Source organism: Bufo gargarizans, chromosome 1, assembly GCF_014858855.1.
Source record: "Bufo gargarizans isolate SCDJY-AF-19 chromosome 1, ASM1485885v1, whole genome shotgun sequence".
Lineage (NCBI taxonomy): Eukaryota > Metazoa > Chordata > Amphibia > Anura > Bufonidae > Bufo > Bufo gargarizans.
The window spans coordinates 746948764-746976388 of record NC_058080.1 but is presented as its reverse complement, the minus strand read 5'-3'; the positions used below and the strand labels follow the sequence as shown (position 1 = coordinate 746976388).

The window sequence follows — 27625 nt, the reverse complement described above, 5'->3', positions numbered from 1 at the left end:
GTTCTAGAAACAAATGCCTAAAGAGGGCCACACTTGTGTAGAAATTGTCCACATAAAGATAGTACCCCTCGCCGAATAAGGGTGACACCAAGTCCCAGACTGTCTTCCCACTGCTCCCCAGGTAGTCAGGGCAACCGACCGGCTCCAGGGTCTGATCTTTTCCCTCATAGATCCGAAATTTGTGGGTATAGCCTGTGGCCCTTTCACAGAGTTTATACAATTTGACCCCATACCGGGCGCGCTTGCTTGGGATGTATTGTTTGAAGCCAAGGCGCCCGGTAAAATGTATTAGGGACTCTCTACGCAGATGTTTTGCTCTGGGGTATACAAATCTGCAAATTTCTGGTTGAAATGGTCTATGAGGGGCCGAATTTTGTGGAGCCGGTCAAAAGCTGGGTGGCCTCTGGGACGGGAGGTGGTGTTGTTGCTAAAGTGCAGGAAACGCAGGATGGCCTCAAAACGTGCCCTGGACATAGCAGCAGAGAAAATGGGCATGTGATGAATTGGGTTCGTGGACCAATATGACCGCAATTCATGCTTTTTAGTTAGACCCATGTTGAGGAGGAGGCCCAGAAAAATTTTAATTTCGGAAACTTGGACTGGTTTCCACCAGAAAGGCTGGGCATAATAGCTTCCCGGGTTGGCGGTTATAAATTGTGTGGCATACCGGTTTGTTTCGGCCACGACTATGTCTAAGAGCTCCGCAGTCAAGAACAGCTAAAAAAAATCCCAGGGCCGAACCGATCTGAGCTGTCTCAACCCGAACTCCAGACTGGGCGGTGAAAGGGGGAACTACAGGTGCGGCTGAAGTTGGGGACTGCCAATCAGGGTTTGCCAGCACCTCAGGGATTCCTGGGGGTTTACGGGCCCGTCTCTGCGGTGGCTGCGACGGGGTAACTAATGCACGTGCCACCGTACCAGCTTCAACTGCCTTCTGGTGCTCGCCACTTCACCAGGTTGTACGGCAGTGCTGGTACTAGGTCCAGGGAGGGCTGCGCTGCTGGTGTATGCCTCACCATGTAATCCGACAGCGTCAGCCCCACTCTGCTGCCCTTGAAGCGGATCCCGCGCAACCTGTGGTCTAGCGACACGGGGCCGGGTACGCCTGGTGCTATCAGGGACCTCAGCCTCCTCGTCCGAACTTTGGGTCAGAGTGCCACTGCTTTCTACAGGTTCATATTCTGACCCACTGGATTCGTCAGATGAGGGTTCCCATTCCTCATCCGACTGGGTCAGAAGCCTGTAGGCCTCTTCAGAAGAATACCCCATTTGACATTTGGGCAACTAAATTTAGGGGTATTCCCTGAGACTACCCAAGAAAAAAAGCAAGCCTGTCTTACAAATGGGAGGCTAGCGAAGTACCGGAGGCCGCTGCGGTTGATAAAAAATATCAAAACTGATTTTTTTATCGCCGCAGCGCGTGTAAAGTGAATGTGCAGTGATCAAAAAAATATATATTTTTTGTCACTGCGGTGGGGCGGGTGTGGGCGAACGCACGTGTGGGCGACCGATCAGGCCTGATCGGGCAAACACTGCGTTTTGGGTGGAGGGCGAGCTAAGGTGACACTAATACAATTATAGATCTGACCGTGATCAGTTTTGATCACTTCCAGATACTATAAAAGTACAAATGCTGATTAGCGATACGCTAATCAGCGAATCAGTGACTGCGGGGCGGTGGGCTGGGCGCTAACTGATACCTAAACTACCTAACCAAGAGGCCTAAACTATCCTAAAACCTAACGGTCAATACCAGTGAAAAAAAAAAAAAAGTGACAGTTTACACTGATCACTTTTTTCCTTTTACTAGTGATTGACAGGGGCGATCAAAGGGGTGATCAAAGGGTTAATTGGGGTGCAGGGGGTGATCTGGGGCTAGTGTGTGGTGTTTGGTGTACTCACTGTGAAGCCTGCTCCTCTGCTGGATCCAACCGACCAAAAGGACCAGCAGAGGAGCAGGGCAGCCATATAACAGATCATATTTACTAATATGATGTTATCTGGCCTTTGGATTTTTAAAAAATCATCAGCTTGCCAGCCGCGATCATTGGCTGGCAAGCTGATGACGCGACCCCCCTTGAAGAAATGCGTATATGCGTCAGTCTGCCTGCAGCTGCCGCCTCCGGACCGCGGATCTGCGTTAGGCGGTCCGGAGGCGGTTAAAATATAAGTCATGAACATAAATCCTGTTTAGGAAGACATATTATCAGATGTTTTATAGAAGCCATTATGTGACATCTATTAAGCTTTTATAACAATAATAACATTCAAAAGCGAGGGAGGCTGCGAAGCTGAACTGGGCGATGGGAGCAATTTGGATTGGGATATGGTATATCAAAACATAAAAAAAGTATTGATTTCCCAAAAATATAGATTGATGCAGTTCAAAATTGAACATCGCCTATATTACTCCCCCGCCTTCCTCGCTAAAATATATCAGGAAAAAAAGGACACGTGTTGGAAGTGCTTGGCAGAAAATGCTGGTCTAAGCCATTTGCTATGGAATTGTCTAGAAGTAGGTGGTTTTTGGACCAGTATTTATGAAGAACTATATAGAAGATAGAAGATCAAATTGAATTGTTGTTTTATACAGGCAATAGTAGGTCTCTTTTCTCCCACTAATCTAGCGCCCTACCAGATACGAGTGTGTTTGGAGGGTTTCATGGCCGCAAATGCCTTGATTGTTAAATATTGGGGTACCAAAAATAGCCCTAGCTTCCCCGAGTGGAGGGCTCGGATAGACACCATCAATGCCTATAGAAGAATAGCAAGAAAATCAGAGTAATGTTGGAAAGAGTAGGTTTTTTGTTCCAAAGATTTTGGTCATATATAGCATTGAAAATTTATACCAAGTGGCAATAAGGGTACAGCCGGACCCCGCAGCAGTGAATCAAGGGGGGAGTGGGTAAATAGGGTCAATAATATTAATTTGTGCATAATTATTCGTTATTTTTAAACTGTATGTAATAAAAAATGTATATATTTGGCTTAGAAAACAATAAAGAATAAAAATTTAAAAAAAAACTGGAAGGTTTAAAATATAAGTCATGAACATAAATCCCGTTTAGGAAGACATATTATCAGATGTTTTACAGAAGCCGTTATGTGACATCTATTAAGCTTTTATATCCAAATATACAACCTGAAAAGAAAACAATGTATATGACCCAGTGATATATTGTTTCCTTATATTGTGGCCATCTGGCTTCTCTCTTGTGTGACTTCACTAATGACCCTAATTATGGCTTTAGAAGCAAAAACATTTTTCTCAATCTGAATGCAGCTTCTCTCCTGTGTGATTCCTCTTATGTTTTAGAAGACTTGATTTATCTGAAAAACGTTTCTCACATTCTGAACATGAATATGGCTTCTCTCCTGTGTGACGTCTTTCATGTTTAACAAGATCTGATTTCTGTGTAAAACATTTCCCACATTCTGAACATGAAAACGGCTTTTCCCCTGTGTGAATTCTCTCATGATAGACTAGATCTGATTTCTGTGTAAAACATTTCCCACATTCTGAACATGAATACAGCTTTTCCCCAGTGTGAATTCTCTCATGGTAAACAAAATTGGATTTCTGTGTAAAACATTTCCCACATTCTGAACATGAATATGGTTTCTCTCCTATGTGACATCTCTCATGTATAACAAGATATGATTTCCGTGTAAAACATTTCCCACATTCTGAACATAAATATGGCTTCTCTCCTGTGTGACATTTTTCATGTATTACAAGACCTGATTTCTGTGTAAAACATTTCCCACATTCTGAACATGAATATGGTTTCTCTCCTGTGTGAAATCTCTCATGTATAACAAGAGCTATTCTCCGTGTAAAACATTTCTCACATTTTGAACATGAATATGGCTTCTCTCCTTTGTGACATTTTTTATGTATAACAAGATCTGATTTCTGTGTAAAACATTTCCCAGATTCTAAACATGAATATGGCTTCTCTCCTGTGTGATTTCTCTTATGTGTAACAAGCCCTGATTTATATGTAAAACATTTCCCACATTCTGAACATGAATACGGCTTCACTCCTGTGTGTCTTCTCTCATGTATAACAAGATATGATTTCCGTGTAAAATATTTCCCACATTCTGAACATGAATATGGCTTCTCTCCTGTGTGTCTTCTCTCATGTATAACAAGATGTGATTTCTGTGTAAAACATTTCCCACATTCTGAACATGAATATGGCTTTTCCCCAGTGTGACTTCTCTCATGTAAAACAAAATTGGATTTCTTTGTAAAACATTTTCCACATGCTGAACATGAATACATTTTCTCTCCTTTGTGACGTCTTCGGTGTGTAGAAAGTCCCGAGCTGTTTGTGGATTCTTTACCACAATGAAAACTTTTAATCCTTTTTTGACTTGTACTTGCGGTAACAATCTGTGATTGGTCCGGAGAAGGTTCCTCATAATTAGGAGGATTATATGACAGATCTGTACTGTGAAGTCCTGGATGTACATTAAGGGTAATGAGGTTTTCCCCTGAAGAGCGCTGCAGGATATCTTCATCTAGTGGTAACATGACATTTTCACATTTCTTACTGGGATTTTCTGTTCAGGTAAAAAAGAAAAAAAAATTTAAGTTTTTTTTTTTGGGCAAACTACAAAGTAGACAAACTTATAACATTCCAATTAGGCTGGACGTTGATCCAGCAGGAAGGAGAAGTGTTCATTCATTTGGAATCCATTCCTGACTTTGGCCAAAAACACTGCACTTGTGATCCCAGCCTTACAAAGCTTCTATAACTTCCTGACAAAGTCCACGATTCTGGTTTACACCAGGTCATGACTTTTATTACATACAGTAAATAATGACTTAACAAAACTAAAAAATGTGAAAAGCCTGACCATGTCTGGAATCAATGGAGCATTGTAAGCCCCGCCCCTGCAGAACCTGCCTGTTGTTTCTATATGTGGAACCTTAAAATCCCCCCTTTTTGGACAGATTATAAGAGCAGCACAGATCAGTCACTGGTTATCTACCAGCAAGTTCACACAGAGCAGATCAGCTGCAGACATTTCTGTGACTGTCCCGCTGCCCTGAATGTGGCTTGTAATAATCCATGCACCTGCTGCAGAAACAACCCAATACATGGAAATGTCTACAATAAATGTGCCCTGTGTGAACACGCTCTAATGCAGCTGGAACATTCTGGGACATGCAGTTACTGCTAGAAGTCACACGTTCAGTCTGAAGGGGATGAGCAGATAATCGCTTAAGGCTGGGTTCACACGGGCATTGCGGATCGGCTCTGGATGCGTTCAGTGAAACTCACACTATTTTGCAAGCAAGTTTAGTCAGTTTTGTCTGCGGTTGCGTTTAGTTGTTCAGTCTTTTCCGCGCGGGTGCAATGCCTTTTGATGCGTTTTTCACGCGCGTGATAAAAAACGGAATGTTTACAAACAACATCTCTTAGCAACCATCAGTGAAAAACGCATCGCACCCGCACTTGCTTGTGGATGCAATGCATTTTTCACGCAGCCCCATTCACTTCTATGGGGCCAGGGCTGCGTGAAAAACGCAGAATATAGAACATGCTGCGATTTTCACGCAACGCAGAACTGATGCGTGAAAAACAACGCTCATGTACACAGACCCATTGAAATGAATGGGTCAGGATTCAGTGCGGGTGCAATGCGTTCACGTCACGCATTGCACGCACGTGGAAAACTCGCTCGTGTGAAAGAGACCTAAGTGATGGACAACATGGTCACATTTAGCCATTTAAAGCCGATACCAGACAAGAATTTGAATACAAATTGTTTCACATTTTATTGAGACAGAAACTACTTAGGCTACTTTCACACTGGCGTTTCGACTTTCCGTTTGTAAGCTATAAGAGGCTGGTGCTCCTCCATTACATGTCACTGCACACACGTGTATACACTGCACATGACGGCTCTTACCCTGTGATATAAGAGGCTGGTGCTCCTCCATTACATGTCACTGCACACACGTGTATACACTGCACATGACGGCTCTAACCCTGTGATATAAGAGGCTGGTGCTCCTCCATTACATGTCACTGCACACACGTGTATACACTGCACATGACGGCTCTAACCCTGTGATATAAGAGGCTGGTGCTCCTCCATTACATGTCACTGCACACACGTGTATACACTGCACATGACGGCTCTAACCCTGTGATATAAGAGGCTGGTGCTCCTCCATTACATGTCACTGCACACACGTGTATACACTGCACATGACGGCTCTTACCCTGTGATATAAGAGGCTGGTGCTCCTCCATTACATGTCACTGCACACACGTGTATACACTGCACATGACGGCTCTTACCTTGTGATATAAGAGGCTGGTGCTCTTAGTTACATGTCACTGCACACACGTGTATACACGGCACATGACGGCTCTTACCCTGTGATATAAGAGGCTGGTGCTCCTCCATTACATGTCACTGCACACACGTGTATACACTGCACATGACAGGTCTAACCTTGTGATATAAGAGGCTGGTGCTCCTCCATTACATGTCACTGCACACACGTGTATACACTGCACATGACGGCTCTTACCCTGTGATATAAGAGGCTGGTGCTCCTCCATTACAGGTCACTGCACACACGTGTATACACTGCACATGACGGCTCTTACCCTGTGATATAAGAGGCTGGTGCTCCTCCATTACATGTCACTGCACACTCGTGTATACACTGCACATGACGGCTCTTACCCTGTGATATAAGAGGCTGGTGCTCCTCCATTACAGGTCACTGCACACACGTGTATACACTGCACATGACGGCTCTTACCTTGTGATATAAGAGGCCGGTGCTCCTCCATTACATGTCACTGCACACACGTGTATACACTGCACATGACGGCTCTTACCTTGTGATATAAGAGGCTGGTGCTCCTCCATTACATGTCACTGCACACACGTGTATACACTGCACATGACGGGTCTTACCTTGTGATATAAGAGGCCGGTGCTCCTCCATTACATGTCACTGCACACACGTGTATACACTGCACATGACGGCTCTTACCTTGTGATATAAGAGGCTGGTGCTCCTCCATTACATGTCACTGCACACACGTGTATACACTGCACATGACGGCTCTTACCTTGTGATATAAGAGGCTGGTGCTCTTAGTTACATGTGCTATCATTTACGCAAAAAAAAATTCCTATCTTAAAATTATTTCTCTGTAACTCAAGTATCTTTTAAAATTCTCAGCTGTGCCAACGAAATGACTGCTGTTTGCCGTTTAGAAAATGCTAGCCCGGTTTGATTCACAGTGCAATATTAGCAAGGAGGCTGTGCCGCGGTATATAGCGGTATATAGCGGTATCGCTTATGGCTCAGACTCCTCTAGATTATACACTTGGTACAGTGCAGTCAGATCTTATGTGCACACTCGCCCCCCGACATGTTTCACCAACTCCTTGGCGTCTTCAGGGGTTTAGGGCAGTCTGCTAGTGAAGGAAGGGGCTGCAACCAGACTTCCCTATTGTGATGTCACTACTTTGACGCAGCTGGGGCTCCGCCAGCACCTCAGAAGGCAGTGTTAGGTGTTAGCATGGCCGACATGTGGAAAAGCTTTGTCAGCACGCCACAACAACCAGCACCACCAGCTGATATGGAACGTCTTAGCAGGAGGCAGTATGTGTGCACACGCCTACATGTACTGAATGACGGGTCTGCCCCCTTAAACTTCTGGGTCTCCAAATTGGGCACATGGCCTGAGCTTGCCCTTTACGCCTTGGAGGTGCTGGCCTGTCCTGCAGCCAGTGTATTATCTGAACGTGTGTTTAGCACGGCAGGGGGGACGTCATCACAGCCAATGTGGACAAGCTCATGTTCATTAAAATAAACCAGCCATGGATCCCTCAGGACTGTCCGTACCTTGTGCAGAATAGACATGTATACCGGCCTCACCCAACCATTGTTATACTCCAGTGCAGTTTCTCATTGTTGTATTTTTTTATTTCCCAATGTTTTGGGGTTTTCCCCTAATTTAAACAAAAAATTAAAATTAAAACCAGTGTAGGCTACCTCCTTCTCCTCCACCGCCGCTTCCACCTACACCGCTACGTCCACCGACTCCTCAACCTCCTACTCCATATGGACCTCCACCTCCTAGATCAAGATTATTATTTTTAATTTTTACGTATTTTTATGTTATTTTGAGTAGCATAGTAACATAGTACACAAGGTCGAAAAAAGACATTTGTCCATCCAGTTCGCCCTGTCATCCTGCAAGTTGATCCAGAGGAAGGCAAAAAAAACCTGTGAGGTAGAAGCCAATTTTCCTCACTTTAGGGGAATAAAAAATTCCTTCCCGACTCCAATCAGGCATCAGAATAACTCCCTGGATCAGCGACCCCTCTCTAGTAGCTATAGCCTGTAATATTATTACACTCCAGAAATACATCCAGGCCCCTCCTGAACTCCTTTATTGTACTCACCATCACCACCTCCTCAGGCAGAGAGCCCATAGTCTCACTGCTCTTACAGTAAAGAGTCCATAGTCTCACTGCTCTTACAGTATAGAGTCCATAGTCTCACTGCTCTTACAGTAAAGAGTCCATAGTCTCGCCGCTCTTACAGTAAAGAGTCCATAGTCTCACTGCTCTTACCGTAAAGAGTCCATAGTCTCACTGCTCTTACAGTACAGAGTCCATAGTCTCACTGCTCTTACAGTATAGAGTCCATAGTCTCACTGCTCTTACAGTACAGAGTCCATAGTCTCACTGCTCTTACAGTAAAGAGTCCATAGTCTCACTGCTCTTACAGTATAGAGTCCATAGTCTCACTGCTCTTACAGTACAGAGTCCATAGTCTCACTGCTCTTACAGTAAAGAGTCCATAGTCTCACTGCTCTTACAGTACAGAGTCCATAGTCTCACTGCTCTTACAGTAAAGAGTCCACAGTCTCACTGCTCTTACAGTAAAGAGTCCATAGTCTCACTGCTCTTACAGTACAGAGTCCATAGTCTCACTGCTCTTACAGTAAAGAGTCCATAGTCTCACTGCTCTTACAGTATAGAGTCCATACTCTCACTGCTCTTACAGTAAAGAGTCCATAGTCTCGCCGCTCTTACAGTAAAGAGTCCATAGTCTCACTGCTCTTACAGTAAAGAATCCTCTTCTATGTTTGTGTACAAACCTTCTTTCCTCCAGACGCAGAGGATGTCCCCTCGTCACAGTCCTGGGGATAAATAGATGATGGGAGTGATCTCTGTACTGACCCCTGATATATTTATACATAGTAATTAGATCTCCCCTCAGTCGTCTTTTTTCTAAAGTGAATAATCCTAAGTTTGATAATCTTTCAGGGTACTGTAGTTGCCCCATTCCAGTTATTACTTTAGTGTCAGAAACCGCATTGTGCACAGCTATGTGAGAGAGTCTTCTGGCACACCGAAATTGCGTAATGGCTTCACTTGGTGCGGCTTCTGTCCATGCTGCAGAAACCGCTCAAGAGAGGATAAAAAAATTATTAGAAAAGACGATATTGTGTCTACCTCCAAATCTATCTCTAAAAAAATCAGTGGAAACATCTCATGTGAATCAATGGGAGTTATTTATGTGCTGGAGTGCCCGTGTGGTCTCCAGTATATTGGAAGAACACTGAGAAAATTAAAAGTTCGAGTTGCTGAACATATTAAAAATATTAAAAAAGGACTCGAGACTCATAGTGTCTCTGCACACTATAAAAAGTTCCATCAGAAAGATCCTATGGGTCTTAAATTTTGTGGTGTAGAATTGGTGAAACGTCACTGGCGTGGAGGTAATCCCGCCACACAGATTAATAAAAGGGAGGCGCAATGGATTTATGATATGAATACATTGCAGCCAAATGGACATAATATCGAATGGGATATAAAATCTGTCTGTATGGTTTGATCCGAAAATATTATTATCATACTAATTTTATATGTTTTACTTTGTAAGCAAGTTTTTGACTTTGTTTAATACTATTTTACATTGTTCGTATTTCATTGTTATTTTATACCTTTGCTAATGTATAAGTCTTTAGAACTTAATTTGGCAATTTTAGTATTTATTTTTTTAAAAATGTTTAAATACATTGCCGGAAAAACGGAAGTCCGTACTTGTTCCAGGGTTAAGGATTGCCATATATGTGTTGACCTTTGGCGGCATTTGCACCGCAGCCCCTGACGAAGCTAAGTGCGAAACCCGGGTCGGGCATTTTACACGCATGTGAAAAACTGCTTTTTTGTAAGTAGATTAAAATTTTCTTACTTCTAAATCCCGAGGGTATTGCGCAATCTTTTTCTGTCTTTTATTAATGTAACCTGGACTGTTTCGGATCAGGTGTTCCGTGCGACTGTTGCCACAAAGGGAGATTTCATCACATATTGGAGGCGGACATCAGTTTTATCGCATGTGGATTATTAGACGTGAGGCAGCCGTCTTTACATATGCGCAGCTGAGCAAAAGGTTGCTGACAATCTTCGCAGGTTATTTATAGACTTGTGAGATCCGCCTGTGTACCATTGTTTTATGGATTTGTGATTTTCACCTGTGTAGAATACGAACTTGGCACATTGTATTTTTGGTTCCAGATCCCTTATACTGCTCTATAAATTAGCGCGGCACCCGCCAACCTTTCTTCTATCACTTTAGTTGCCCTCCTCTGGACTAGTGTTGAGCTCGAATATTCGAATAGCGAATATTAATCGTGAATATCGCAACTTCGTAAATTCGCGAATATTACGAATATAGTGCTATGTATTCGTTATATCGAATATTCGTCATTTTTTAACATCTGAAAACATGATTCCTCCCTGCTTCTTTCTTGTGGGTCAATAAGCCATTGGCCCACAAGCAACTTAAGCAGGAAGGAATCATGTTTTCATATGGAAAATAAAATGACCAATATTCTAAAAAACGAATACATAGCAATATAGTGAATATATTCGTTATTTAGAATTTTGGCTTTATTTTTTTCCTATCTGTACAGTTGTTCGCATACTCCTCCCCGACAAGCGTCCCCGTCACCATGGGAACGCCTGTGGGTTAGAAAATACCATTGGATGTGAGTTTTCCCTGAGATTGTGAAAACTCAGATCCGATGGTATATTCTATGCCACAGGCGTTCCCATGGTTACGGGGACGCTTGTCAGGGAGCAGTATGCCAAAGTGGAATAACAGTACACATTGGAAAAAAAAAAAGATAAATATTCTAAATAGCGAATTTATTCGCTCTATTGCTATAACTTCGTCTTTTAAAATATTACAAATATTCTAAAAAACGAAGTTATAGCAATGTAGCGAATATTCGTAAAATACACATATAGACTGCAATTTAGCTAATATAGTGCTATAGTAATTTTTTTAATAGTGTACATATTTTCCAAAACTGAAGTTCAGAAGAGGCAAAAAAAAAAAAAGATTATAGCACTATATTAGCTAAATTACAGTCTATATGTGTATTTTACGAATATTCGTAATATTGCTCTAACTTCGTCTTTTAGAATATTTGTAATATTGCTCTAACTTCGTCTTTTAGAATATTCGTAATATTCTAAAAGACGAAGTTATAGCTATATATAGAATATTCGTGAAATACACATATTAGCCTAGCCATAGTCATAGAAACGTTGCCTTATACTGTCAAAAGAAAAATCACAATACGCGAATAATTAAATCGTATATTATTTCCGATAAATAGAATAATGACGAATATTCGATTTCGACAAATATAAGACGAATATTCAATCGAATATTCGCTAAATATCGCAAAATCGAATATGGCACCTCCCGCTCATCACTACTCTGGACCCTCTCTAGCTCTGCTATGTCTGCCTTGTTCACAGGAGCCCAGAACTGTATACAGTCCTCCATGTGTGGTCTGACTAGTGATATGTAAAGTGCTAGGACTATGTTCTCATCACGGGCATCTATGCCCCTTTTGATGCAACCCATTATCTTATTGGCCTTGGCAGCAGCTGCCTGACACTGTTTTTTGCAGCTTTGTTTGCCGTTTATTAAAATTACTAGATCCTTTTCCATGTCAGTGTTACCGAGTGTTTTACCATTTAGTATGTACGGGTGACTTGCATTATTCCTTCCCATGTGCATAACTTTACATTTGTCAGTGTTAAACCTCATCTGCCACTTATCTGCCCAAGCCTCCGATCTATCCAGATCCCTCTGTAGTAGTATACTGTCCTCTGTAGTATACTGTATATATACAGTATACTGTCCTCTGTAGTATATATATACAGTATACTGTCCTCTTCAGTGTTAATTACTTTACACAGTTTAGTGTCATCTGCAAAAATTGATATTTTACTATGCAAGCCTTCTACAAGATCATTAATAAATATATTGAAGAGAATAGGGCCTAATACTGACCCCTGAGGTACCCCACTAGTGACAGTGACCCCTCCAGTACTGACCCCTGAGGTACCCCACTAGTGACAGTGACCCCTCCAGTACTGACCCCTGAGGTACCCCACTAGTGACAGTGACCCAATCTGAGTGTGTACCATTAATAACCACCCTCTGTTTTCTATCACTGAGCCAGTTACTTACCCACATACAGACGTTTTCTCCCAGTCCGAGCATTCTCATTTTATATACTAAAAAGAATAACAGGACACTCAAGAAATCGTGACCATGTGGTTGAAACAGTTAAAGGCTTTATTAATAGTAAAATAGATATTGATCAGCCAAATCGATGTTTAAAATTTGATTGAATAATCGATAATATTTGATAATATAGATAAAATAGTATTCGATGACACAGAATAATCGATTAGCACAAATGGTAAAATCAAGGCAATGTATTGTAAAATGATTAAATCGATGATCTCAAAAACCACAGTCAATGAATTATTCGATCTTTCTACCGATCATAGTCAATAGTAATGCACCTGGGTATCGATATGTTGAGATCAAATTCTATATATCCCACTCTCAGCAGCGTCCCGCCGAAAACGAAGTAGGTAGCGGCGTCCCGCTACAAAGTTACTTGCAAGTAAAGGTTACCTTATAATCGACTGTAAATTTTCAGACTTTAGATCGTTACTAGAGTTGAGCGAACACCTGGATGTTCGGGTTCGAGAAGTTCGGCCGAACATCCCGGAAATGTTCGGGTTCGGGATCCGAACCCGATCCGAACTTCGTCCCGAACCCGAACCCCATTGAAGTCAATGGGGACCCAAACTTTTCGGCACTAAAAAGGCTGTAAAACAGCCCAGGAAAGAGCTAGAGGGCTGCAAAAGGCAGCAACATGTAGGTAAATCCCCTGCAAACAAATGTGGATAGGGAAATGAATTAAAATAAAAATTAAATAAATAAAAATTAACCAAAATCAATTGGAGAGAGGTTCCATAGCAGAGAATCTGGCTTCCCGTCACCCACCACTGGAACAGTCCATTCTCAGATATTTAGGCCCCGGCACCCAGGCAGAGGAGAGAGGTCCCGTAACAGAGAATCTGTCTTCATGTCAGCAGAGAATTAGTCTGCATGTCATAGCAGAGAATGAGGCTTCACGTCAGCCACCACTGCAACAGTCCATTGGCATATATTTAGGCCCAGCACACACACAGGCAGAGGAGAGAGGTCCCGTAACAGAGAATCTGGCTTCATGTCAGCAGAGAATCAGTCTGCATGTCATAGCAGAGAATCAGGCTTCACGTCAGCCACCACTGCAACAGTCCATTGTCATAAATTTAGGCCCAGCACCCAGGCAGAGGAGAGAGGTCCCGTAACAGAGAATCTGGCTTCATGTCAGCAGAGAATCAGTCTTCATATCATAGCAGAGAATCAGGCTTCACGTCACCCACCACTGTAAGAGTCAATTTTCATAAATTTAGGCCCAGAACCCAGGCAGAGGAGAAAGGTCCCGTAACAGACAATCTGGCTTCATGTCAGCAGAGAATCAGTCTTCATATCATAGCAGAGAATCAGGCTTCACGTCACCCACCACTGTAAGAGTCAATTTTCATAAATTTAGGCCCAGAACCCAGGCAGAGGAGAAAGGTCCCGTAACAGACAATCTGGCTTCATGTCAGCAGAGAATCAGTCTTCATATCATAGCAGAGAATCAGGCTTCACGTCACCCACCACTGTAAGAGTCAATTTTCATAAATTTAGGCCCAGAACCCAGGCAGAGGAGAAAGGTCCCGTAACAGACAATCTGGCTTCATGTCAGCAGAGAATCAGTCTTCATATCATAGCAGAGAATCAGGCTTCACGTCACCCACCACTGTAAGAGTCAATTTTCATAAATTTAGGCCCAGAACCCAGGCAGAGGAGAAAGGTCCCGTAACAGACAATCTGGCTTCATGTCAGCAGAGAATCAGTCTTCATATCATAGCAGAGAATCAGGCTTCACGTCACCCACCACTGTAAGAGTCAATTTTCATAAATTTAGGCCCAGAACCCAGGCAGAGGAGAAAGGTCCCGTAACAGACAATCTGGCTTCATGTCAGCAGAGAATCAGTCTTCATATCATAGCAGAGAATCAGGCTTCACGTCACCCACCACTGTAAGAGTCAATTTTCATAAATTTAGGCCCAGAACCCAGGTAGAGGAGAAAGGTCCCGTAACAGACAATCTGGCTTCATGACAGCAGAGAATCAGTCTGCATGTCATAGCAGAGAATCAGGCTTCACGTCAGCCACCACTGCAACAGTCCATTGTCATAAATTTAGGCCCAGCACCCAGGCAGAGGAGAGAGGTCCCGTAACAGAGGATCTGGCTTCATGTCAGCAGAGAATCAGTCTGCATGTCATAGCAGAGAATGAGGCTTCACGTCAGCCACCACTGCAACAGTCCATTGGCATATATTTAGGCCCAGCACACACACAGGCAGAGGAGAGAGGTCCCGTAACAGACAATCTGGCTTCATGTCAGCAGAGAATTAGTCTGCATGTCATAGCAGAGAATGAGGCTTCACGTCACCCACCACTGCAACAGTCCATTGGCATATATTCAGGCCCAGCACCCAGGCAGAGGAGAGAGGTCCCGTAACAGAGGATCTGGCTTCATGTCAGCAGAGAATCAGTCTGCATGTCATAGCAGAGAATGAGGCTTCACGTCAGCCACCACTGCAACAGTCCATTGTCATAAATTTAGGCCCAGCACCCAGGCAGAGGAGAGAGGTCCCGTAAAAGAGGATCTGGCTTCATGTCAGCAGAGAATCAGTCTGCATGTCATAGCAGAGAATCAGGCTTCACGTCAGCCACCACTGCAACAGTCCATTGTCATAAATTTAGGCCCAGCACCCAGGCAGAGGAGAGAGGTCCCGTAACAGACGATCTGGCTTCATGTCAGCAGAGAATCAGTCTGCATGTCATAGCAGAGAATCAGGCTTCACGTCAGCCACCACTGCAACAGTCCATTGTCATAAATTTAGGCCCAGCACCCAGGCAGAGGAGAGAGGTCCCGTAACAGAGGATCTGGCTTCATGTCAGCAGAGAATCAGTCTGCATGTCATAGCAGAGAATCAGGCTTCACGTCAGCCACCACTGCAACAGTCCATTGTCATAAATTTAGGCCCAGCACCCAGGCAGAGGAGAGAGGTCCCGTAACAGAGGATCTGGCTTCATGTCAGCAGAGAATCAGTCTGCATGTCATAGCAGAGAATCAGGCTTCACGTCAGCCACCACTGCAACAGTCCATTGTCATAAATTTAGGCCCAGCACCCAGGCAGAGGAGAGAGGTCCCGTAACAGACAATCTGGCTTCATGTCAGCAGAGAATTAGTCTGCATGTCATAGCAGAGAATCAGGCTTCATGTCAGCCACCACTGCAACAGTCCATTGGCATATATTTAGGCCTAGCACACAGGCAGAGGAGAGGTTCATTCAACTTTGGGTAGCATCGCAATATAATGGTAAAATGAAAATAAAAATAGGATTGAATGAGGAAGTGCCCTGGAGTCCAATAATATATGGTTATGGGGAGGTAGTTAATGTCTAATCTGGACAAGGGACGGACAGGTCCTGTGGGATCCATGCCTGGTTCATTTTTATGAACGTCAGCTTGTCCACATTGGCTGTAGACAGGCGGCTGCGTTTGTCTGTAATGACGCCCCCTGCCGTGCTGAATACACGTTCAGACAAAACGCTGGCTGCCGGGCAGGCCAGCACCTCCAAGGCATAAAAGGCTAGCTCTGGCCACGTGGACAATTTAGAGACCCAGAAGTTGAATGGGGCCGAACCATCAGTCAGTACGTGGAGGGGTGTGCACACGTACTGTTCCACCATGTTAGTGAAATGTTGCCTCCTGCTAACACGTTGCGTATCAGGTGGTGGTGCAGTTAGCTGTGGCGTGTTGACAAAAGTTTTCCACATCTCTGCCATGCTAACCCTGCCCTCAGAGGAGCTGGCCGTGACACAGCTGCCTTGGCGACCTCTTGCTCCTCCTCTGCCTTGGCCTTGGGCTTCCACTTGTTCCCCTGTGACATTTGGGAATGCTCTCAGTAGCGCGTCTACCAACGTGCGCTTGTACTCGCGCATCTTCCTATCACGCTCCAGTGCAGGAAGTAAGGTGGGCACATTGTCTTTGTAGCGTGGATCCAGCAGGGTGGCAACCCAGTAGTCCGCACAGGTTAAAATGTGGGCAACTCTGCTGTCGTTGCGCAGGCACTGCAGCATGTAGTCGCTCATGTGTGCCAGGCTGCCCAGGGGTAAGGACAAGCTGTCCTCTGTGGGAGGCGTATCGTCATCGTCCTGCCTTTCCCCCCAGCCACGCACCAGTGATGGACCCGAGCTGCGTTGGGTGCCACCCCGCTGTGACCATGCTTCATCCTCATCCTCCTCCACCTCCTCCTCATCCTCGTCCTCCTCGTCCTCCAGTAGTGGGCCCTGGCTGGCCACATTTGTACCTGGCCTCTGCTGTTGCAAAAAACCTCCCTCTGAGTCACTTCGAAGAGACTGGCCTGAAAGTGCTAAAAATGACCCCTCTTCCTCATCCTCCTCCTCCTCCTCCTGGGCCACCTCCTGTTCCATCATCGCCCTAAGTGTTTTCTCAAGGAGACATAGAAGTGGTATTGTAACGCTGATAACGGTGTCATCGCCACTGGCCATGTTGGTGGAGTACTCGAAACAGCGCAACAGGGCACACAGGTCTCGCATGGAGGCCCAGTCATTGGTGGTGAAGTGGTGCTGTTCTGTAGTGCGACTGACCCGTGCGTGCTGCAGCTGAAACTCCACTATGGCCTGCTGCTGCTCGCACAGTCTGTCCAGCATGTGCAAGGTGGAGTTCCACCTGGTGGGCACGTCGCATATGAGGCGGTGAGCGGGAAGGCCGAAGTTACGCTGTAGCGCAGACAGGCGAGCAGCGGCAGGATGTGAACGCCGGAAGCGCGAACAGACGGCCCGCACTTTATGCAGCAGCTCTGACATGTCGGGGTAGTTGTGAATGAACTTCTGCACCACCAAATTCAGCACATGCGCCAAGCAAGGGATGTGCGTCAAATTGGCTAGTCCCAGAGCTGCAACGAGATTTCGCCCATTATCACACACCACCAGGCCGGGCTTGAGGCTCACCGGCAGCAACCACTCGTCGGTCTGTTGTTCAATACCCCGCCACAACTCCTGTGCGGTGTGGGGCCTGTCCCCCAAACATATGAGTTTCAGAATGGCCTGCTGACGTTTACCCCGGGCTGTGCTGAAGTTGGTGGTGAAGGTGTGTGGCTGACTGGATGAGCAGGTGGAAGAAGAGGAGGAGGAAGCCGAGAAGGAGGAGGTGGCAACAGGAGGCAAAGAATGTTGCCCTGCGATCCTTGGCGGCGGAAGGACGTGCGCCAAACAGCTCTCCGCCTGGGGCCCAGCTGCCACTACATTTACCCAGTGTGCAGTTAGGGAGATATAGCGTCCCTGGCCGTGCTTACTGGTCCACGTATCTGTGGTTAGGTGGACCTTGCTACAGATGGCGTTGCGCAGTGCACACTTGATTTTATCGGATACTTGGTTGTGCAGGGAAGGCACGGCTCTCTTGGAGAAGTAGTGCCGGCTGGGAACAACATACTGTGGGACAGCAAGCGACATGAGCTGTTTGAAGCTGTCTGTGTCCACCAGCCTAAATGACAGCATTTCATAGGCCAGTAGTTTAGAAATGCTGGCATTCAGGGCCAGGGATCGAGGGTGGCTAGGTGGGAATTTACGCTTTCTATCAAATGTTTGTGAGATGGAGAGCTGAACGCTGGCGTGTGACATGGTTGAGACGCTTGGTGACGGAGGTGGTGGTGGTGGTGTTGGTGGTACATCCCCTGTTTGCTGGGCGGCAGGTGCCAACGTTCCTCCAGAGGCGGAGGAAGAGGCCGAGGCGGCAGCAGCAGAATAGGCCGAGGCGGCAGCAGCAGAAGAGGTAGCAGGGGGAGCCTGAGTGACTTCCTTGGTTTTAAGGTGTTTACTCCACTGCAGTTCATGCTTTGCATGCAGGTGCCTGGTCATGCAGGTTGTGCTCAGGTTCAGAACGTTAATGCCTCGCTTCAGGCTCTGATGGCACAGCGTGCAAACCACTCGGGTCTTGTTGTCAGCACATTGTTTGAAGAAGTGCCATGCCAGGGAACTCCTTGAAGCTGCCTTTGGGGTGCTCGGTCCCAGATGGCGGCGGTCAGTAGCAGGCGGAGTCTCTTGGCGGCGGGTGTTCTGCTTTTGCCCACTGCTCCCTCTTTTGCTACGCTGTTGGCTCGGTCTCACCACTGCCTCTTCCTCCGAACTGTGAAAGTCAGTGGCACGACCTTCATTCCATGTGGGGTCTAGGACCTCATCGTCCCCTGCATCGTCTTCCACCCAGTCTTGATCCCTGACCTCCTGTTCAGTCTGCACACTGCAGAAAGACGCAGCAGTTGGCACCTGTGTTTCGTCATCATCAGAGACATGCTGAGGTGGTATTCCCATGTCCTCATCATCAGGAAACATAAGTGGTTGTGCGTCAGTGCATTCTATGTCTTTCACCGCTGGGGAAGGGCTAGGTGGATGCCCTTGGGAAACCCTGCCAGCGGAGTCTTCAAACAGCATAAGAGACTGCTGCATAACTTGAGGCTGAGACAGTTTCCCTGGTATGCATGGGGGTGATGTGACAGACTGATGGGGTTGGTTTTCAGGCGCCATCTGTGCGCTTTCTGCAGAAGACTGGGTGGGAGATAATGTGAACGTGCTGGATCCACTGTCGGCCACCCAATTGACTAATGCCTGTACCTGCTCAGGCCTTACCATCCTTAGAACGGCATTGGGCCCCACCATATATCGCTGTAAATTCTGGCGGCTACTGGGACCTGAGGTAGTTGGTACACTAGGACGTGTGGATGTGGCAGAACGGCCACGTCCTCTCCCAGCACCAGAGGGTCCACTAACACCACCACGACCATGTCCACGTCCGCGTCCCTTACTAGATGTTTTTCTCATTGTTATGGTTCACCACAACAACAAATATATTATTTGGCCCAATGTATTGTATTCAAATTCAGCGGGATATAAATTTGAGGCCTAGTATTTAGGCGCTGGGTGACCGGTATGGATTTAGTGACAGAATTAGACTTGGAAATGCACAGAAGCGTGTGTGTGAAGTTATTCTGAATGACCCAATGTGCACCTTGAATATTATATACCCTTTTTGGGATAGATTTCAAATAGCTCTGATATAGCAGGAACCACTAAATTATGAAATTGCTAAATTGGGAATTGTACTTCAACCCAGAACAAAAAATGTGCTTTGACGGGCACTAAATAACTTTCCCAGCTACAACAGGACAGCGGTAACGAGAGATTTAGAGGGATTTAAATTTGAGGCCTAGTATTTAGGCGCTGGGTCACCGGTATGGATTTAGTGACAGAATTAGACTTGGAAATGCACAGAAGCGTGTGTGTGAAGTTATTCTGAATGACCCTATGTGCACCTTCAATATTATATACCCTTTTAGGGATAGATTTCAAATAGCTCTGATATAGCAGAAACCACTAAATTATGAAATTGCTAAATTGGGAATTGTACTTCAACCCAGAACAAAAAATGTGCTTTGACGGACACTAAATATCTTGCCCAGCAACAACAGTACAGCGGTGGGTAACGAGAGATTTAGAGGGATTTAAATTTGAGGCCTAGTATTTAGGCGCTGGGTCACCGGTATGGATTTAGTGACAGAATTAGACTTGGAAATGCACAGTAGCGGGTGTGTGTGAAGTTATTCTGAATGACCCAATGTGCACCTTCAATATTATATACCCTTTTTGGGATAGATTTCAAATAGCTCTGATATAGCAGGAACCACTAAATTATGAAATTGCTAAATTGGGAATTGTACTTCAACCCAGAACAAAAAATGTGCTTTGACGGGCACTAAATAACTTTCCCAGCTACAACAGGACAGCGGTAACGAGAGATTTAGAGGGATTTAACCCTTTCACGACCGCAATCTGTATATATACGTGATAGCTGCACATACCCCGTGCAGCTACCACGTATATAAACGTTCTGGCAGCTCTTTAATCCAAGCGCTGCAAAACGCTTCGATTAAAGCTTCTGCCCCTGCCCTGTATGCTGTCACGGACAGCATACAGTGCAGTAATGCCGGCAAGGGACCAATCGGAGTGGCCCCTTGCCGGCAATCGATCCGATTGGTTAGTCTGTGCAGACTAACCAATCGGATCGCGGCAGTGAAAAAATGCCGGTTTCAGGCTCTGATCTGCGCTCTGCAGATCAGAGCCTGAAAGCCGATAGTGTTCCTCATGCCCCCCGATCCTCCAACCCTTTGGTGCCCCTCTGTGGTCCCCCCCGACCCCGATCTGTGCCTCGCTGATCTGTTCCCAGCCGGCGCTCATGTCCTTCCTCCTGCCCTGATTGGCATGCGGTCCGCCCCCTCCCCGCCCCCTGCATTAATTTTCTGGCCGCCCCTCCTGCCCCAGCCTCCCTCAATATTGTCCCTACCCCCCGATTCCCCATTCTGTGTGTGTGATGGTGGCGGCTCCGTTCCTGAGCCGCCGCCATCAGCAGAGTGTCAGCTCTATGCTGACACTCTCCTGTAACCCGATAGATGCTGCGGTTGCGGCATCCATCGGGTTAACAGAGGGAGGGGGCTCCCTCTCTCCACCATCGGGGCTGCAGCGCTGTGATCGCAGCGCCCCGATGGTTGCCATGGCAACCGGACGCTTTGCAAAAGCGTCCGGTTGCCATGGCAAAGGCGTCCAGTGCTGCCACCTACAGGCAGTCTGGAAGTATTATACTTTGCAATGCAAGAGCATTGCAAAGTATAGTACAACTATCAGCCCCACTGGATCTTCAAGATCCAAGAGGGAACTGATAAAAAAAAAAGTGAAAATAATAAAAGTAAAAATAAATCAATAAATAAATAAAATGTAAATAAAAAAAAGACTGCCTTTTCCTATAAAAAAATGAAAAAATAAAATAAAATACACATATTAGGTGTCACCGCGTCCGTAACGACCGTCTCTATAAATATATCACGTGATGGACCCCGTCCGATAAACACCATAAAATAAAATAAAAAAAACAGTGCCAAAAAAGCTATTTTTGTCACCTTACATCACAAAAAGTGCAACAGCAAGCGATCAAAAAGGCTTATGACCCCCAAAATAGTACCAATCAAACCGTCACTTCGTCCCGCAAAAAATGATACCCTATTTAAGACAATCGCCCAAAAAATAAAAAAGCTATGGCTCTCAGACTATAGAGACACTAAAACATAATTTTTTTGGTTTCAGAAATACTATTATTGTGTAAAACTTAAATAAATAAGAAAGTATACATATTAGGTATTGCCACGTCCGTAACGATCTTCTCTATAAAACTATCACATGACCTAACTCCTCAGATGAACTCTGTAAAAATAAATAAATGAAAACTGTTCCAAAACAGCCAATTTTTGGGTCACCTTGCCCTATAAAGTGTAATAATGAATGATCAAAAAATCCTATGTACCCAAAAATGGTACCAATAAAAACCTCAACACTTTCTGCAAAAAACGAGCCCCTGCACAAGACGATCGGCAGAAAAATAAAAAACATATGGCGTTCAGAAAACCAATCCAGCACAATCTGCCTTCCAAAAACCGTATGGCATTCCTTTCCTTCTTCGCCCTGCCGTGTGCCCGTACAGCAGTTTACGACCACATGTGGGGTGTTTCTGTAAACCGCGGAATCAGGGTAATAAATATTGAGTTTTGTTTGGCTGTTAACCCTCAATGTGTTAAAGAAAAAAAATATATAAAATGGAAAATCTGCCAAAAAAGTGAAATTTTTAAATTTCATCTCCATTTTCCCTTAATTCTTGTGGAACGCCTAAAGGGTTAACAAAGTTTGTAAAATCAGTTTTGAGTAACTTGAGGGGTGTAGTTTCTACAATGGGGTCATTTATGGGGGTTTCCACTATGTAAGCCCCACAAAGTGACTTCAGACCTGAACTGGTCCTTAAAAAGTGGGTTTTGGAAATTTTCTTAAAAATTGTAAGAATTGCTTCTAAACTTCTAAGTCTTCTAACGCCCTAAAAAAATAAAATGACATTTCCAAAATGATGCCAACATAAAGTAGACATATGGGGAATGTTAAGTAATAAATATTTTATTAGGTATCACTTTCTGTTTTAGACGCAGAGAAATAGAAATTTGGAAAATTGAGAATTTTTCCTAATTTTTGGTAAATTTGGGATTTTTTCATAAATAAAGGTGAAATATATTGACTCAAATATATGACTATCATGAAGTACAATGTGTCACGAGAAAACAATCTCAGAATGGCGTGGATAAGTAAAAGTGTTCCAAAGCTATTACCACATAAAGTGACGCATGTCAGATTTGAAAATTTTGACCTGGACACTGGGGCATCAATGACCCTTGGTCATGAAAGGGTTAAATTTGAGGCCTAGTATTTAGGCGCTGGGTCACCGGTATGGATTTAGTGACAGAATTAGACTTGGAAATGCACAGAAGCGTGTGTGTGAAGTTATTCTGAATGACCCTATGTGCACCTTCAATATTATATACCCTTTTAGGGATAGATTTCAAATAGCTCTGATATAGCAGAAACCACTAAATTATGAAATTGCTAAATTGGGAATTGTACTTCAACCCAGAACAAAAAATGTGCTTTGACGGACACTAAATATCTTGCCCAGCAACAACAGTACAGCGGTGGGTAACGAGAGATTTAGAGGGATTTAAATTTGAGGCCTAGTATTTAGGCGCTGGGTCACCGGTATGGATTTAGTGACAGAATTAGACTTGGAAATGCACAGAAGCGTGTGTGTGAAGTTATTCTGAATGACCCTATGTGCACCTTCAATATTATATACCCTTTTAGGGATAGATTTCAAATAGCTCTGATATAGCAGAAACCACTAAATTATGAAATTGCTAAATTGGGAATTGTACTTCAACCCAGAACAAAAAATGTGCTTTGACGGACACTAAATATCTTGCCCAGCAACAACAGTACAGCGGTGGGTAACGAGAGATTTAGAGGGATTTAAATTTGAGGCCTAGTATTTAGGCGCTGGGTCACCGGTATGGATTTAGTGACAGAATTAGACTTGGAAATGCACAGAAGCGTGTGTGTGAAGTTATTCTGAATGACCCAATGTGCACCTTCAATATTATATACCCTTTTAGGGATAGATTTCAAATAGCTCTGATATAGCAGAAACCACTAAATTATGAAATTGCTAAATTGGGAATTGTACTTCAACCCAGAACAAAAATGTGCTTTGACGGACACTAAATATCTTGCCCAGCAACAACAGTACAGCGGTGGGTAACGAGAGATTTAGAGGGATTTAAATTTGAGGCCTAGTATTTAGGCGCTGGGTGACAGGTATGGGTTTAGTGACAGAATTAGACTTGGAAATACACAGTAGCGGGTGTGTGTGAAGTTATTCTGAATGACCCAATGTGCACCTTCAATATTATATACCCTTTTAGGGATAGATTCCAAATAGCTCTGATATAGCAGGAACCACTAAATTATGAAATTGCTAAATTGGGAATTGTACTTCAACCCAGAACAAAAAATGTGCTTTGACGGACACTAAATATCTTGCCCAGCAACAACAGTACAGCGGTAACGAGAGATTTAGAGGGATTTAAATTTGAGGCCTAGTATTTAGGCGCTGGGTGACAGGTATGGGTTTAGTGACAGAATTAGACTTGGAAATACACAGTAGCGGGTGTGTGTGAAGTTATTCTGAATGACCCAATGTGCACCTTCAATATTATATACCCTTTTTGGGATAGATTTCAAATAGCTCTGATATAGCAGGAACCACTAAATTATGAAATTGCTAAATTGGGAATTGTATTTCAACCCAGAACAAGAAATGTGCTTGAACGGACACTAAATAACTCGCCCAGCTACAGCACTAGGGACAGATTTAGCTGGATATAAATTTGAGGCCTAGTATTTAGGCGCTGGGTGACCGGTATGGATTTAGTGACAGAATTAGACTGGGATATGGCCAAAAAATAAACAGACTATTGCTGGTTAAATGCACTTGGTGTGACAGCTTCACCCTGATGTAGGCTTTAGCCAAAAAACAACCACACCATTGAGGGTTAAATGCACTTGGTGACAGGCGCAGCTTGCCCCTGATTTTGTATATGGCCAAAAAATGAACAGACTATTGCTGGTTAAATGCACTTGGTGTGACAGCTTCACCCTGATGTAGGCTTTAGCCAAAAAACAACCACACCATTGAGGGTTAAATGCACTTGGTGACAGGCGCAGCTTGCCCCTGATTTTGTATATGGCCAAAAAATGAACAGACTATTGCTGGTTAAATGCACTTGGTGTCACAGCTTCACCCTGATGTAGGCTTTAGCCAAAAACAACCACACCATTGAGGGTTAAATGCACTTGGTGACAGGCGCAGCTTGCCCCTGATTTTGTATATGGCCAAAAAATGAACAGACTATTGCTGGTTAAATGCACTTGGTGTGACAGCTTCACCCTGATGTAGGCTTTAGCCAAAAAACAACCACACCATTGAGGGTTAAATGCACTTGGTCGCAGCTTGTGCTGGCGCACCACAAGACACAAAATGGCCGCCGATCACCCCAGAAAAATGAGACTGACAAACGGTCTGTGCAGCCTAAAAACAGTGAGCAATTGAGGATCAGCAGCTCAATGATCCACAGCTGCAGATCGATCAGTTAATCAAGTCCTTTGGAGGAGTTAATCTGCCTAATCTCGCCCTACTGTCGCAGCCGCAACCTCTCCCTACGCTAATCAGAGCAGAGTGACGGGCGGCGCTATGTGACTCCAGCTTAAATAGAGGCTGGGTCACATGGTGCTCTGGCCAATCACAGCCATGCCAATAGTAGGCATGGCTGTGATGGCCTCTTGGGGCAAGTAGTATGACGCTTGTTGATTGGCTGCTTTGCAGCCTTTCAAAAAGCGCCAAGAAAGCGTCACAAAAGCGCCAAGAAAGCGACGAACACCGAACCCGAACCCGGACTTTTACGAAAATGTCCGGGTTCGGGTCCGTGTCACGGACACCCCAAAATTCGGTACGAACCCGAACTATACAGTTCGAGTTCGCTCATCCCTAATCGTTACCTCTCCTCGAATGTGCCTATGGTTGTACGGCACGGTATATCAAGAGGCTTTTCTTCGACGACTCTGTGATTTGTTTAGATGTCACTGCCAAGACCAGATCTCGATCTTTTAGTGAAAGTTCCGCAGTGGTGTTGTAACAGAGATATTTCGTCGAAAGAGGCGTCCAAATGTAGTCTGTTAAAGGGTCGATTTCCAGTACTTGAATCTTTCAGTATCAAGATGGGGGGTGTAGCACCAGACGTGTTTCGGGGTCCAACGTATTGCCCCTTCCTCAGTGGTATGCATCACCCCTGCCAATACCCCTCTTATATAATGCATCTTCTGTGGTTTCATTGGTCACACCTATAAACGTCAGATCCTGTCTATCGATTACCCCAGGTGTCCAAATTCGCTATTCAAACTTAATCTCAAAAGTGACAAATTTTCAAGAGATGTTTTATAGCTCTTAGCAATATAATATGGTTATACAATTTCACCCACTAATATGGCTTGAGCTCATGTTTATCTTAAAGGAAAAAACGCATGGTCACCCCATGCGTTTTTGGTGCGGTTTCCATGCGTTTTCTCCTTTTTCTTCTTTTTACATCTTTTTCATTTAGCACAAGCCATTATCTACCCTACAAACATAAATGTATACATTATAAAAGGTTTTAACATATAACATACATTATAAAAAGTTGATAATAATAATAATAAGTGAGGAGCACTATATACAAAATATACACCAGTATAAAAACACTATATTTATGTTATATCCATAATTTTATAACCTTATAAACCTATCAAATGGTGACTTGAGAGATGTGAAATAAAAGATAAAAGTCAACACTATTGACTATGATCGGTAGAAAGATCGAATAATTCATTGACTGTGGTTTTTGAGATCATCGATTTAATCATTTTACAATACATTGCCTTGATTTTACCATTTGTGCTAATCGATTATTCTGTGTCATCGAATACTATTTTATCTATATTATCAAATATTATCGATTATTCAATCGAATTTTAAACATCGATTTGGCTGATCAATATCTATTTTACTATTAATAAAGCCTTTAACTGTTTCAACCACATGGTCACGATTTCTTGTTATTCTTTTTAGTTTTTATCCTATATATTAAGAGAGTGGTCTCAATTATACAGGTGCACCGGGTTGGTGTCCATTTCTCCTAGTGCGACATCTCAATTAATATTCATTTTATATACTAACCTTTTATGTGGTACAGTGTCAAATGCATCATTTAACTAATTTGTCTGATACATAATTAGGTGACATATCCCAAAATTTTGGGCTGTGATATACCCCTGCTCTACATAGTGGACAGGGAAATACATTTCACTAATTTGCCTGTTACATTGTCGGGTGAAATTCCCAAATTTTGGGCTGTGATATACCCCTGCTCTACATAGTGGACAGGGAAATACATATCACTAATTCGTCTGTTACATTGTCGGGTGAAATTCCCAAATTTTGGGCTGTGATATACCTCTGCTCTACATAGTGGACAGTGAAATACATTTCACTAATTCATCTGCTACATTGTCTGATGAAATTCCCAAATTTTGGGCTGTGATATACCCCTGCTCTACATATTGGAGAAGGAAATACATTTCACTAATTCATCTGTTACATTGTCGGGTGACATTCACCAATTTTTGGCTGTGATATACCCCTGCTCTACATAGTGGACAGTGAAATACATTTCACTAATTCGTCTCTTACATTGTTGGGTGACAAATGCTCATGCTTTGCACTAGAAAGTACATTTGCGGCCTACACTGCATTTCGGACAGTATGAATCAGGTGAGGCCAGAACAAGTACAGACTATAGTAGATTGGGGGGCTGACAGTGCCTACAGTTCCTTCACATTGTTTCCCACCCAGTCCCATGCTGAAAGATCAGAGTTGGCACCTACAGCCCGTGGCCATCTGTCTTTTAACTCACCCCCTTGCAATTCAGGAAAGCAGTCTGAGCCCTAAGTCATGCAGCAGTCTCTTATGCTTTTTGATGACTCTGCTGGCAGGGTTTCCGTGGGCCATCCACATAGCCCTGCACTAGAAGTTGAATGCCCAACCACTT

The 27625-nt window shown here is 44.2% G+C and overlaps 1 protein-coding gene across 1 annotated transcript in view; it reads right to left on the bottom strand.

Annotated features, from left to right (window-relative positions):
- The window catches only part of LOC122930550 (zinc finger protein 585A-like), a 140955-nt gene that overhangs the window by 100592 nt on the left and 12738 nt on the right, over nt 1-27625 (bottom strand). The window contains exons 3-4 of the mRNA XM_044284033.1: nt 3982-4233; nt 3282-3813 (exon numbers count right to left, since the gene is read on the bottom strand). Of these exons, the coding sequence (XP_044139968.1) occupies nt 3282-3813; nt 3982-4233 (784 nt within the window). The remainder of the gene's footprint in view (nt 1-3281; nt 3814-3981; nt 4234-27625) is intronic.